We start from the raw sequence: 15819 nt of genomic DNA, 5'->3' as shown, positions 1-15819 counted from the left end.
TTGTCCCATCGCGCACTAGCGACTCCTGTGGCGGTCCGGGCGCAGTGCACGCTGACACGGTCACCAGGTGTACGGTGTTTCCTCCAACACATTGGTGCGGCTGGCTACCGGGTTAAGTGGGCATTGTGTCAAGAAGCAGTGCGGCTTGGTTGGGTTGTGTTTCGGAGGACGCACGGCTCTCGACCTTCGCCGTGCGGGAGTCCGTGCGGGAGTTGCAGCGATGAGACAAGACTGTAACTACCAATTGGGGAGAAAAAGGGGTAAAAAAAAAATCAATAATAAAAATACAAAATTACAATTAAATTTAAAAAAAAATGTATAGTCGGTGATGCACGAAGTAAACAGAAATATCGGGCCAATTTCCACAACAACTAAAATCATTGAAGCACGAGGCGAAAGTTCTCCGCTGTTTTGTTCCCGCAGCTATCACACTGTAGCAGATTGAACTGCATCCGTGGACATGCGCAGATACTCTGTGATACTCTGATATTCTGTGAGTGCATCGTCTTGCATTGCACTACTATGCAACATCTGCGTTGCTGCTCGTCTCCATTTAAAACATATTAACCGCCTGTCAGCCATGCTTCTATCTGTCCTTTAGGGAAAAAAAGGAAATAGGCTAGTAACTAGAATACACAAGAGAGTCGGAGACTATAGAAAGAATTAATGTCAACATAAACTCTCCTTGGCTCTTTTCCCGCCTGCTCTCTGCTGCCACCTACAGGTGGAGGAACACAATGGCCACATCTTCAAGGCCACCCAGTACAGCATCCCCACCTACTGCGAGTACTGCTCCTCTCTCATCTGGATGATGGACAGGGCCTGCGTCTGCAAATGTGAGTACTTGTGCGCACACACACACAACACAGGCACGCAAGCACACACACACACGTTATTTGGCCAAGCCTTGAGCTGTGGCCCCTCCTAACCTCTCCTACTAATCAGATTGTGTTCAACTGGACTCATGTGGTCTGCAGCTCCTCATCCTCCACAGTTTTCTCAAGCAGCAGTCAGAAAGGATGTTTTCTTCTCTCTGGCCAATGTTGCATCTGTCTCTTAGCCCTGTAGGCAGTTAGTTAGCGGCCATAACCTTTTGTTTTTCATCCCATGTTAACAATGCGGAGGCACTGTCTTTCCGTGGAAAATGGTGCTGACTTGCATTTCTCTGGCTGTGTTTATCCAGTGTGTCGCTATGCCTGCCACAGAAAGTGCTGCCTGAAGTTGACCACCAAATGCAGCAAAAAGGTAAGGCTACCACGACTAGATCAACGTACATTGATATTTATTCGGTAGAAGCTGTGTGTGTGTGTGTGTGTGTGTGTCCACATGCGCTCCTACATCTCTTTTTGTGTCTGTGTGTGCGCAGTACGACCCAGAGCTGTCGTCCAGGCAGTTTGGGGTGGAGGTGTCCCGTCTGACCAACGAGGAGAGGACAGTGCCCCTGGTGGTGGAGAAGCTCATCAACTACATTGAGATGCACGGCCTCTACACCGAGGGCATCTACAGGAAGTCTGGCTCGACCAATAAGATCAAAGAGCTCAAGCAGGGACTGGACACAGGTACTGTATACATGCTAACAGAGACCAGGGTGAGGCATCTAGTTACGCTAATGGCTATTTGCAAATGAAAACGTCAACGCTATGGCTAAAGGCTAACGCTAACTTCAACCCGGGATGCTTGTTTCATTCTGACATTTTGGCCATTTGTCCACACAGACGTGAACAACATGAACCTGGATGACTACAACATCCACGTTATCGCTAGTGTCTTCAAGCAGTGGCTCCGGGACTTACCCAATCCGCTTATGACCTTCGAACTATACGAGGAGTTCCTCCGCGCCATGTGTAAATACTCCTACCTTCCTGTCATTTTAATTTCTGATAAATGTATACTCCTTACTTATTTTATTTATGTATGTAGTTCAACATCATTGTTGGACATTGAAAATAACTTCTCTCACTGACCTACAACAGGAGATTTTATTTCAGATGAATATATCAAAAACTGATTCAAAACCCCATGAAAAATGTCATCAATATGTTTGGTGGTGAATGTGTTTACAGGCCTGCAGGACAAGAAGGAGGTGATTCGAGGGGTCTACTCTATTATCGACCAGCTCAGTAGAACTCACCTCAACACTCTGGAACGGCTCTTCTTCCACCTAGTTAGGTAACAGACTTTCTCCTCCCTCTATTGCACTAGTATCTGCTGTAGCATTTGTACGTCACGTCAAATCAAAAGGAAAATGCAAGAGAGAAGATTCATCCAATAACAGAACATTTCTGTAATGTCCTAACTCTTAAGCCTATCACCTTTAGTAAGAAGTTGGAACCAAACTTCACACATGTATTATACTGCAGTGCCTTCACAAAGTATTCATACCCCTTGACTTTTTCCACATTTTGTTGTTACAGCCTGAATTCAAAATGGTTTAAATATTTTTTTCCCGCATCCATCTACACACACTACCCCATAATGAAAAAGTGAAAACATGTTTTTATTTTTTTATTTTAGCAAATGTATTGAAAATGAAATACACATATGTAATTTACATACAGGACCAGTCAAAAGTTTGGACACACCTATTCATTCAAGGGTTTTCTTTATTTTTACTATTTTCTATGTTGTAGAATAATAGTGAAGACATCCAAATGATTAAATAACACATATGGAATCATGTAATAACCAAAAAAGTGTTAAACAAATTCTTCGAAGTAGTCACCCTTTGCCTTGATGACAGCTTTGCACACTCTTGGCATTCTCTCAGCCAGCTTCATGAGGTAGTCACCTGGAATGCTTTTCCAACAGTCTTGAAGGAGTTCCCACATATGCTGAGCACTTGTTGGCTGCTTTTTCTTCACTCTGCGGTCCAACTCATTCCAAACCATCTCAATTGGGTTGAGGTTGGGTGATTTGTGGAGGCCAGGTCATCTGATGCAGCACTCCATCCTTCTATCCTTCTTGGTCAAATAGCCCTTACACAGCCTGGAGGTGTGTGTTGGGTCATTGTCCTGTTGAAAACTAAATGACAGTCCCACTAAGAGCAAATCAGAGGGGATGACATCGCTTCAGAATTCTGTGGTAGACATGCTGGTTAAGTGTGCCTTGAATTCTAAATAAATCACTGACAGACTCACCAGCAAAGCACCCCCACAGCATCACACCTCCTCCTCCATGCTTCACGGTGGGAACCACACATGCGAAGATGATCCGATCACCTACTCTGCATCTCACAAAGACACAGCAAAAATTTAACATTTGGACTCATCAGACCAAAGGACAGATTTACAACAGTCTAATGTCCATTGCTCGTGTTTCTTGACCCAAGCAAGTCTCTTCTTATTATTGGTGTCCTTTAGTAGTGGTTTCTTTGCAGCAATTCGACCATGGAGGCCTGATTCACACAGTCTCCTCTGAACAGTTGATGTTGATGTCTGTTACTTTAACTCTGTGAAGCATTTATTTGGGCTGCAATCTGTGGTGCAGTTAACTCTAATGAAATTATCCTCTGCAGCAGAGGTAACTCCGGGTCATCCTATCCTGTGGCGGTCCTCATGAGAGCCAGTTTCATCATAGCGCTTGATGGTTTTTGCGACTGCACTTGAATAAATTGTAAATGTTCTTGACATTTTCCGTATTTTTTATTTTTTATTTTTTTTATTTCACCTTTATTTAACCAGGTAGACCAGTTGAGAACAAGTTCTCATTTGCAACTGCGACACGGCCAAGATAAAGCAAAGCAGTGCGACAAAACACAACAGAGTTACACGTGGGATAAACAAAAGTACAGTCAATAACACAATAGAAAAATATACAGTGTGCAAATGGAGTAAGGAGGTAAGGCAATAAATATGCCATAGTAGCGAAGTAATTACAATTTAGCAAATTAACACTGGAGTGATATATGTGCAGATGATGATGTGCAAGTTGAAATACTGGTGTGCAAAAGAGAAAAAAAAGAGGGCACAAAACGGATGGCACTGTGATAGACTGTATTGACTGACGTTCATGTCTTAAAGTAATGGTGGACTGTCGTTTCTCTTTGCTTATTTGAGTTGTTCTTGCCATAATATGGACTTAGCCCTATTTGGTAAAAGACTATCTTCTGTATACCACCCCTGCCTTATCACAACACAACTGATTGACTCGCATTAAGAAGGAAATAAATTCCACAAATTAACTTTTAACAAGGCACAACTGTTAATTAAAATGCATTGGTGGTGAAGGTTGAGAAGGCTGAGAGAATGCCAAGAGTGTGCAAAGCTGTCATCAAGGCAAAGGGTGGCTACTTTGAAGAATCTCAAATATAAAACATATTTTTGATTTATTTAACACTTTTTGGGTTACTACATGATTCCATATGCTATTTTAATAGTTTTGATGTCTTCACTATTATTCTACAATGTAGAAAATAGTAAAAATATAAAGAAAAACCCTGGAATGAGTAGATGTGTCCAAACTTTAGACTTGTACTGTAAGTATTCACACCCCTGAGTCAATACATGTTAGAATCACCTTTGGCAGAGATTACAGCTGTGAGTCTTTCTGGGTAAGTCTCTAAGAGCTTTTGCACACCTGGATTGTACAATATTCTTCAAGCTCTGTCAAGTTGGTTGTTAATCTCTGCTAGACAGCCATTTTCAAGTCTTCCCATTAGATTTTCAAGACGATTTTACGTCTGTAACTGTAACTAGGCCACTCAGGAACATTCAATGTCAATCTTGGTAAGCAACTCGTGTATATTTGTTTTTTAAGTTATTGTACTGTGAAGTCCATTTTTCTCCCAGTGTCTGTTGGAAAGCAGACTGAACCAGGTTTTCCTCCAAGGTTTTGCCTGTGCTAAGCTCTATTCCATGTATTTTTATTATTTTTAAACTCTCTAGTCCTTGCCGATGAAAAGCATACCCATAATATGATGCAGCCAACACCAGGTTTGAAAATATAAAGAGTATTGCGAACAGGATGCATGTTTTAGAACATGTTTTATTCTGTACAGCCTTCCTTCTGTTCCCTCCTGTCATTTAGGTTAGTATTGTGGAGTAACTACAATGTTGTTGATCCATCTTCCGTTTTCTCTCTTCACAGCTATTAAACTCTATAACTGTTTTAAAATCACCATTGGCCTCATGGTGAAATCCCTGAGCGGTTTCCTTCCTCTCCAGTAACTGTAATAGGAAGGATGCCTGTATCTTTGTAGTGACTGAGTGTATTGATACACCACCCAAAGTGTAGCTAATAACTTCACCATGCTCAAAGGGATATTCAATGTCTGCTTTTCTTTTGTTTTACCCATCTATCAATAGGGGCCCTTCTTTACAAGGCATTGGAAAAACATCCCTGGTCTTTGATTGAATCTTTGTTTGAAATTCACTGCTCAACTGAGGGACCTTAAAGATAATTGTATGTGTCGGGTACAGAGATTAGGTAGTCATTCAAAAATCATGTTAAACACTATTATTGCACACAGACTCCATGCAACTTATTATTTTTCTCCTGCATTTATTTATTCTTACCATAACAAAGGGGTTGAATAGTTATTGACTCAAATGTTCAGCTTTTCATTTTTAATACATTTTTTTAAATAGATCTAAAAACATAATTCCACTCTGACATTATGGGGTATTGTGTGTAGGCCAGTGATTCAATCTCAATTCAGTCTAATTCTAAATTCAGGCTCTAAACCAACAGCATGTGGAACAAGTCAAGATGTGTGATGAATACTTTCTGAAGGCACTGTTTTTGTTTGGTGTATTCTCCAGGATCGCAGGGCAGGAGGACACCAACCGTATGTCGGCCAACGCCCTGGCCATTGTCTTCGCCCCCTGCATCCTCCGCTGCCCCGACACCATCGACCCCCTGCAGAGTGTCCAGGACATCGGCAAGACCACAGCGTGAGACCACAATCCTACTGCTGCTAATATAGTATCCTACTACTGCTACTATAGTTGTCTACTGCTGCTAATATAGTATCCTGCTGCTGCTGCTACTATAGTATCCTGCTGCTGCTGCTACTATAGTATCCTGCTGCTGCTGCTACTATAGTATCCTGCTGCTGCTGCTACTATAGTATCCTGCTGCTGCTGCTAATATAGTATCCTGCTGCTGCTGCTAATATAGTATCCTGCTGCTGCTGCTACTATAGTATCCTGCTGCTGCTACTATAGTATCCTGCTGCTGCTGCTGCTACTATAATATCCTGCTGCTGCTGCTACTATAGTATCTTGCTGCTGCTGCTATAGTATCCTGCTGCTACTGCTAATATAGTATCCTGCTGCTACTGCTACTATAGTATCCTGCTGCTGCTGCTACTATAGTATCCTGCTGCTGCTGCTACTATAGTATCCTGCTGCTGCTGCTACTATAGTATCCTGCTGCTGCTGCTACTATAGTATCCTGCTGCTGCTGCTGCTGCTACTATAGTATCCTGCTGCTGCTGCTACTATAGTATCCTGCTGCTGCTGCTAATATAGTATCCTGCTGCTGCTGCTACTATAGTATCCTGCTGCTGCTGCTACTATAGTATCCTGCTGCTGCTGCTATAGTATCCTGCTGCTGCTGCTACTATAGTATCCTGCTGCTGCTGCTAATATAGTATCCTGCTGCTGCTACTATAGTATCCTGCTGCTATAGTATCCTGCTGCTGCTGCTGCTGCTACTATAGTATCCTGCTGCTGCTGCTACTATAGTATCCTGCTGCTGCTGCTGCTGCTACTATCGTATCCTGCTGCTGCTACTACTATTGTATCCTACTGCTACTATCGTATCCTACTGCTACTATAGTATCCTACTGCTATAGTATCCTGCTGCTACTATCCTGCTGCTACTCCTATAGTTTCCTGCTGCTGCTGCTACTATAGTATCCTGCTGCTGCTGCTACTATAGTATCCTGCTGCTGCTGCTAATATAGTATCCTGCTGCTACTGCTACTATAGTATCCTGCTGCTGCTGCTGCTGCTACTATAGTATCCTGCTGCTGCTGCTACTATAGTATCCTGCTGCTGCTGCTATAGTATCCTGCTGCTGCTGCTGCTAATATAGTATCCTGCTGCTACTGCTGCTAATATAGTATCCTGCTGCTACTGCTGCTAATATAGTATCCTGCTGCTACTGCTGCTATAGTATCCTGCTGCTGCTGCTACTATAGTATCCTGCTGCTGCTGCTGCTACTATAGTATCCTGCTGCTACTATAGTATCCTGCTGCTACTATAGTATCCTGCTGCTGCTATCGTATCCTGCTGCTGCTACTACTATTGTATCCTACTGCTACTATCGTATCATACTGCTATAGTATCCTGCTGCTACTATCCTGCTGCTACTCCTATAGTTTCCTGCTGCTGCTATAGTATCCTGCTGCTACTATCATGCTGCTACTGCTATAGTATCCTGCTGCTACTCCTATAGTATCCTGCTGCTACTATCCTGCTGCTACTGCTATAGTGTCCTACTGCTGCTATAGTATCCTGCTGCTGCAGCTGCTACTATAGTATCCTGCTGCTACTATCCTGCTGCTACTGCTATACCATCCTGCTGCTACTATCCTGCTGCTACTCCTATAGTATCCTGCTGCTACTATCCTGCTGCTACTGCTATAGTATCCTGCTGCTACTATCCTGCTGCTACTGCTATAGTATCCTGCTGCTACTATCCTGCTGCTACTCCTATAGTATCATGCTGCTACTATCCTGCTGCTACTGCTATAGTATCCTGCTGCTACTATCCTGCTGCTACTCCTATAGTATCCTGCTGCTACTCCTATAGTATCATGCTGCTACTATCCTGCTGCTACTGCTATAGTATCCTACTGCTGCTATAGTATCCTGCTGCTGCAGCTGCTACTATAGTATCCTGCTACTACTATAGTATCCTGCTTCTGATGTAGTATCCTGCTCCTGCTGCTGCTATAGTATCCTGCTCTTACTATTGTATCATGCTGCTGTAGTATCATGCTGCTGCTGTAGTATCCTGCTGCTGCTGTAGTATCCTGCTGCTGCTATAGTATCCTGCTGCTGCTACTATAGTATCCTGCTGCTGCTACTATAGTATGCTGCTGCTGCTGCTAATATAGTATCCTGCTTCTGCTGCTGCTGTAGTATCCTGCTGCTGCTATAGTATCCTGCTTGTGCTGCTGCTGTAGTATCCTGCTGCTGCTACTATAGTTGTCTACTGCTGCTACTATAGTATCCTGCTGCTATAGTATCCAGCTGCTGCTGCTACTATAGTATTCTACTGCTGCTACTATAGTATTCTACTGCTGCTACTATAGTTGTCTACTGCTGCTACTATAGTTGTCTACTGCTGCTACTATAGTATCCTTCTACTGCTGCTACTATAGTATCCTGCTGCTGCTGCTGCTACTATAGTATCCTGCTGCTGCTACTATAATAGTATCCTGCTGCTGCTACTATAGTTTTCTACTGCTGCTACTATAGGATTACATAGATGTAGTACTAGACTATAATGTGACCATGGCTCTTCCTGTTCTAGGTGTGTGGAGCTCATCATCGGAGAGCAGATGAATAAGTACTGCGCCCGGCTGAAGGACATCAACAGTCTGGAGTTTGCCGAGAACAAAGCCAAGTGCAGGTTGACCCTCATTCGGAGATCAATGGTAAAGTCAAAAGTTATAGCTGTTCATCACCACTATCCACAGACTGTATTTGACAAGACATCAACTCCCATCAACTAGCTAACCTATCCTGTTCTTAAATGAAACCCTCCAACTAGCTAACTTATCCTGTTAAAACACTGTTCTTAAATGAAACCCTCCAACTAGCTAACTTATCCTGTTCTTAAATTAAACCCTCCAACTAGCTAACTTATCCTGTTAAAACACCCTTCTTAAGTCAGCCTACCTTGAACCACCTCCTCTTCACACTAACTCTGTTTTCTCCCATTTTAATCCTGCCATTCCCCTTCCTGTCTTTCCTTCCTAATCCAGAAACCTGTACTAATTGCTGTTAGATTTATGACCATATCCCGCAGTACCATCCCGGTATGTATCCACTCACTGTTACCAAGCCCAGGTTCGCCTAATCATAGTCAGCTGTCAGCTATTTTGTTGTGGCATTGATCACTGCTCACCGTGCCCACCTTGTCCTAATGCCGAGGTCTGCCCGGTGTCCTCCATCCTCACAACATGGCGCCACCTCACTTTGTCCATGTCTGGCTGACCTATCTCTCACTTTCTCTCTGGCTCTCCTCTCTCGCTCCTCTCTTGATCCATCTCTCGATCCATCTCTCGCTTTTTCCTCTCTCGATCCATCTCTCGCTTTTTCCTCTCCCTCTCCTCTCGCTTTTTCCTCTCCCTCTCGCTTTTTCCTCTCCCTCTCGCTTTTTCCTCTCCCTCTCGCTTTTTCCTCTCCCTCTCCTCTCGCTTTTTCCTCTCCCTCTCCTCTCGCTTTTTCCTCTCTCTATTTCTTTGTGTGAGCCTGACTGTATAATATAACGGTCTCTTGTGGATGAAAGTTCAAGACATTGACATACTGTAATTTAATCATGCAAATGTTTGTTCATTAGATTTTAACTAGGCTGTACTCTGACAGGATTTTCTGTATTTGAAAGTGTTCCAACTCAAATATGTTATAATGATTTCATAACCAATAGTTCCATATTTTAATGACATATTTTATGTTTGTCATCGTCTGGTTTACTATCTACTAAACCCACGTTGGGTTATTTTTATTGTATTTGTAAGTTTATAGAGTATATTGTATAAAGTGTATCATCACACTTAATCAGTTTCATCCTAAAATACACATTTGAGAAATGTGATTATTTACTCCATTTCCACCTGACCCTGGGGTTAAAATTTGGGAAATGATGTCCTACACTAGATGACTTATTATGTAATATAACCTATTCATAATAGAATTGCTTAGATTTGCTGCCTCTTGTCCCATGACTACGGTTAACCAAGATTACTTATTATGTAATATCATGTATTATAACCTATTCATAATAGAATTTCTTAGATTTTTCTGCCTCTTGTCCCATGATCCAATCAAAGATCGTCCCAATTACATGTGCTGTAGACCGTAGCGGCTCTTTGATATTAAAGCAATTCCAGGAGAAATGTCCTGGTGTATCGTCACAAGGTCACATTATGGAGGACTTTGTAAGAGGTTAGGGACCATATACTGTCCAGTGTCTTTGGCCTCATTTTCACTTTTATATTCTCTTTTGCTTCTCAATTGTTTGTACCACGCAGCCAAACGCAGCCAAAAAGGTAACCCATGCTGCACAGCATCCAACATGATATCTGCTGTGACTGCTGGTTGCTAGACTGCATGTGTGGGGAGCATGAGTCTTGGGGTCGTTATGGGTTTAAAAGGCGATCTATGAAACATTGATGTTTCAAGTATTACAAAGTGTCTTTTGCATGTGATTGATGGTCTATCGTCCCGTCAATTAAACTTGGTGGAAGGGCCCTCCTAGGTAGTAGGAGTAACGGATGCTGGCTATACAACCTGAAATAGAATTTGCTGCCAGATGCTGTCATTTCCCGCTGCTTTGCTATTCTTGTCATGAATCAGGACAATCCTACACCAGGACAAACGCTGGCATTAGCCTAAGCTAACATAAGCTAACACTAACTTCTCCCTGACTGACTGTTTTGTGCTTTGTTTCGCAGGGCAAGGGCCACGTACGGCGGTTCAGCTACCACACGCCCTCGCCCCCGGTTAGCCCACGCCTGCCATCCGTGACCGGTGCAGTAATGCAGGAGAGTGGTGGTGAGGAGGTGGGGGCAGGGCTGGAGCCTGAGGTATCGGAGCACCAGCAGTTGGCCATGCAGCAGGAGGAGAGGGTGCTGACGGAGCAGATCGAGAGCCTGCAGAAAGAGAAGTACCTTATAGCATTATACCTACAGTAGCATTTAGGGGTCGCCCTCAGTCAATGTGCAACTCATATTGTTGTACAATGAAAAGCATGTTATAAAATAAATGTAGAAATACAGTATTATACCTTTACCTACAGGATATTTGAGGAATCTTAAATGAATGGCATTGACCTCACCAATGTTTGTCACCCCAGGGAGGAGCTAACCTTTGAGATGCTGACTTTGGAGCAGCGAGCATCAGACGATGAGACCCTGGAGTCGGAGGCGTCCATCGGCACGGCCGACAGCTCTGAGAACCTCAACGTGGACTCTGAAGGGGCCACCTCCGACTTCTCCGGTATGCCATGATATTAAACAGTACCATGGTCAACCTGTTTGGAAAATGCAAGTTAAAACTTGTGGTTATATTTTAAGTTTCTCTCTACAATTCTGTGTAGCAGAAAGAGACATGAGTAAAACATTTGTTCTATTTAGTTGAAACATATAGTTTTCTACTGCTGCTACTATAGTATCCTGCATCATGGTCTGACCGCCGACCTTTTTAGGTCCCTCAGAGAGAGAACCCACGCTGGCCCCCGTCGCCCGAACCAAGAGGTCGGAGGGGAAGAGCCACCGACGCCGCAACCTACGCAGGCAACCAGATTCCCAGGACTCAGTGGACTCCTGTTCCACCATCTCCTCCCTCTCCTCCTCCTCCCACTTCCACCCGTCCTCTTCCTCCTCTGTGGCCACAGCTCGCCACTTTCGCTACCGCTCCAAGTCACCCTCTTCTGGCTCTGGCTCTGCCCAGGGCTTGTACCTGACCCAGCCTCCCCGCCGCGACAGCATGGACTGTCCCCCCCTGGCCAAACAGGAGGGGGCGTTCGAAGAGAGGTCACAGTTCACCAGCCGAGGCACCTTCAACCCGGAAAAGGGCAAACAGAAACTGAAAGGATCCAAGAACTCTCCCTTGAGGCACTCCCATGACAGTGGGGGCCGCAGCAGGGATCCGCCTGACTTACCCCAGCAGCGGGTGTTGTACGGCAGCAATGAGTTCATGGTATGAAGGACAGTGGGAACACCTCCTTCGTCACAGCCCACTCTCCCTAAGAGCATGCGATCTGACCCCCTTCCTCAAACACTCCAGCTCACCCTTTCTCAGTCCACGTCCGCAACGATGCAGCACTGTCCCCCCAAGTGCCATGTACACACAGTACTGTGTACAGTACACCTCAAAGAGACAGGAGAGGGACATGCTGGGAGTGGGAGAGGAGGAACCAGTAGAAGGGTTGATCTCCTGTGGCCTTAACTGCCAACCACACTCCCCATGGTCCCTCTGCAGGTCTGGGTCTCCCTCAGCCCAGGGGAGAGGGGACGTGTGGAGCAGGAAGGCAGAGAAAAGGGAATGCTGGGACACTGGGAGAGGACTACTCAGCATCCGGGAGATCTCCCGAGCTGACGTCCCGATGCAAACTAGTAGGTGGAACGAAAAAAATAAAGGCTACCGAGCCATTGACAGTGCTGCCGTGTCCATGAACTTGAGATCTCAATCATTGGCTGCTTTAAAGTTTACAGTTAAAAACAATCAATGTAAGCAGTGGTTCCTCTATTATTACAAATGTATTTTTCCCTTAAGCCTATTTAATAATTTTTTTATTTCATGGAAACTATAAATCTATATAACTATATTATAAAGGTATAAATAATGTACAAAGCCGGAACACCAGTAACTGCTGGGTAGTTGAAGTCAAATATTTATCTTTTTCTTGAGTATCTTGGGCAGAGATGTATGGTATTGGACAAAGGCTGTGTGCGTGTTTGAGTGTCAATTTGTGTGAATGAGAAGACCACTTCATGTGTTTTTAAGTTTGTGCTGCTTTATTGCTCTCCTGAGGGAAATACGGCCATGAAACGGACCAAGTTAGCTGGTGTGTATTCCAGCCAAGGGGATCCCAGCTCTGTAAAGAATGTCGGATGTGTATAAAATCACTGCATTCACAGCTTAACAGCCATACAACAATTAGAATGTACAGTACAATATGTATTGGACAAATGCCATTCTCCTAGCTCTGGATACATGTTACCCCCAAATCCTTGTCTTCCTGAGATATCAGTGTTGGACTCAATAGCAACCAAACAAGGACATGCACTTTCTTGTCTTCTGTCATTATTCGTACCATTTCTTGTTTTTTTCTGGGTGTATTAGTTTAACATTTTTATTGGGATAGTTTTGTGGAGCTGTCATGTTGGACAGTCAGCTGTTTTTCAGGCAACAGTCAAAAGACCCCTTTCAGTTTAAAACATGCTTTTTGTAACACTATCAGTGTTGAAATATAAATTCCTTATCAGCTATCAGAGACTCAAAGATAAAAAAAATAAAACACGATATTCAAACACCTCACAGTTCTAAGTGTTTGAGGGGGAAAATGTCAAAAGGCCTCATACCTACAGTGTAAGAAAAAGTTGTTAGTTATACAGTACCAGTCAAAGGTTTGGACACCTATTCATTCAAGGGTTTTTTCTTTATTTTTACTATTTTCTACATTGTAGAATAATAGTGAAGACAAACTATGAAATAACACAATCATGTAGTCACTAAAAAAGTGTTAAACAAATCAAAATATATTTTAGATTCTTCAAAGTAGCCACCCTTTGCCTTAATGACAGCTTTGCGCACTTATGGTATTCTCTCAACCAACTTCATGAGGAAGTCACCTGGAATGCATTTCAATTAACAGGTGTGCCTTGTTAAAATTCATTTGTGGAATTTCTTTCCTTCTTAAGCCAATCAGTTGTGTTGTGACAAGGTAGTGATGGTATACAGAAGATAGCCCTATTTGGTAAAAGACCAAGTCCATATTATGACAAAAACAGCTCAAATAAGCAAAGAGAAAAGACGGTCCATCATTACTTTAAGACATGAAGGTCGGTCAATCCGGAAAATGTCAATAACGTGTTATTTCATAGTTTTGATGTCTTCACTATTATTTTACAATATAGAAAATAGTACAAATGAAAGAACAACCCTGGGTGAGTAGGTGTGTCCAGACATTTGACTGGTACTGTAGTTGTACCATACAATATTTTTCTTATGCATGTTACTGGCATAAGCTTTAATTCAGAGGTTCAGAATCAGATTTGCATTTGTCATACAAGAGGAAGACCTTGGCACAGCTCACACATCGCATACACAAAACATATTATTATTAATTAGGTTGATTACACTAGTGCAGTGTACATGATCACCGAGCAGTAGAATAAAGTATTGTTATTAATAAATATATGCCATTTAGCAGACGCTTTTATCCAAAGTGACTTAAAGACATGTTACTTATGGGTAGTCCTGTAATTATTATTAATAATACTTTACAATAATTACTGTATTGATCAATCAGTTGGGATGGAATATCTCCACCAGATGCGATATGAGTTCTTCACAGATGCTTAATGTTGATGGGTCTTATTTGTTCTTCTTTCTCTAACCATAACAGTACATGTCCTAGTATATACACTTCCTGACAAAGCACTAACCATAAAAGTACATGTCCTACTATACACTTTAAGGCAAAGCTCCAAATAGTTTTGACATTTGCAAACTGTCCATTTCAGCCATGTAAGTAAAAAACAGTCCCTCTACCCAAATCCATAGACTTGTACATCAATTATGATACAGAATAATACGTCTGTTGGCTGTTGAAAACTATGGGGGCCTACTGGTCAGTGTGACAGACAAATAGACATGTACACTAAACATATACTGTCTGTGTCTACTTTCATATTCCATGTGTAGCGAGACACACATCTACAGTATATTTTCCCATACATATATACATACATACTTATGTGTTGCATTAAAATGATCTCAAACTCTAATATCAAAAACCTTGATTTATCTGCAAGGTAGGTTAGTTCCTTTTTATCTTTGTCAGTCAGCGTGGCCCACAATTCTGTGCTCTGGTCTGAACTCTCTGGAAGAAGATACTGGGACAGTGTCCTGTCTGTGCTCCTCCGATCTCTGCATAGTACTTGGTGTTCTCCATCTCTTCACTGGTCCGAAGAGTGACTCTGATGGTTCTACCCTGAGCTGACCACTGGACAGGAGAACTGCCAGGCTGATTTGTCAAGATACAATTTACCAAAGCGATATGTTTAGACTTTAAAAAGCCTAAGATAATTAATGAATTTACAGAGCTGTGTAACAACTCTTGTTACATCCATGTATAGAGTGGGTGTCTGTTAAACAATGTGATTTAGTTTTAAATCCTGACTCTTAGGTAGACATGAGCCACGTTTCAATTCCCGCCAAGTGGGTTACCCTTATTGGCGTGATGCGTAGGATGTTTGCCTTCTGCCCCTCCGTTTTCTACATCGGTGTCTAAAAATGGGATGGTAACCGTGAGGCCATCGGAACGTATGGCGGTACGTGTGAGGGGCTAATGTGGTCGATGCACGGGACTTGCCATCCCGTTTAGAGGGGGCAGTGTAGCGATCCTCACTAATATGAACAACATTACATGTACCACCAAATGGTTTAACCCTATCGGCATGATGCGTAGGGTGTTTGCCATTTACGCCAGCGACACAGGTTCGCTTCAATATCAAACCATTTGACATTACTTAAATAGAACCATCAAGCTTCATGTCAGATTACAGTCCAGATAATGTATGCAGTGCAATATAATTAAGGCATGTTTCGTTTAAACTAAAAAAAAAAAAATTATGGTTACAAGCCTACCATAGCCTACAAATTCTTTTCTGAACTGGTTTCAAGACATGCTTTGGTAAATGACTCCCTGATAAAATAAAGGTTAAATAAAATATCAATGAAATGGAATCTTCATTGTACAGCTCTGAGACATGGGAGTAGGATTTAGGAAGTCACGAGAATGTCACACATTTGAAACCAATTGTACCCTATTTTCTAAAAATAAAGATAATTGATTATAAATGAACGCTCGAGACTGCCCCAGATCAGCTGACGCAGTGTGCGTATCCTGCAACG

The 15819-nt window shown here is 42.8% G+C and overlaps 1 protein-coding gene across 1 annotated transcript in view; it reads left to right on the top strand.

The window, feature by feature from the left end:
* LOC129834865 (unconventional myosin-IXAa-like) overlaps positions 1-13215 on the top strand; it is a gene marked incomplete at its 5' end in the record, with an annotated part of 34713 nt that extends 21498 nt beyond the window's left edge. Inside the window, 12 exon segments of the mRNA XM_055900201.1 lie at positions 725-836; positions 1184-1245; positions 1367-1559; positions 1716-1844; positions 2064-2169; positions 5760-5891; positions 8486-8609; positions 8940-8993; positions 10209-10226; positions 10632-10843; positions 11033-11175; positions 11384-13215. Coding sequence (XP_055756176.1) covers positions 725-836; positions 1184-1245; positions 1367-1559; positions 1716-1844; positions 2064-2169; positions 5760-5891; positions 8486-8609; positions 8940-8993; positions 10209-10226; positions 10632-10843; positions 11033-11175; positions 11384-11883 — 1785 coding nt within the window.
* Between the last annotated feature and the right edge of the window lie 2604 nt (positions 13216-15819).

Source organism: Salvelinus fontinalis, chromosome 35 (genome assembly GCF_029448725.1).
Source record: "Salvelinus fontinalis isolate EN_2023a chromosome 35, ASM2944872v1, whole genome shotgun sequence".
Classification (NCBI taxonomy): Eukaryota; Metazoa; Chordata; class Actinopteri; order Salmoniformes; family Salmonidae; genus Salvelinus; species Salvelinus fontinalis.
The sequence above is the reverse complement of the archived record's forward strand: the minus strand, read 5'-3'. Positions and strand labels throughout refer to the sequence as shown.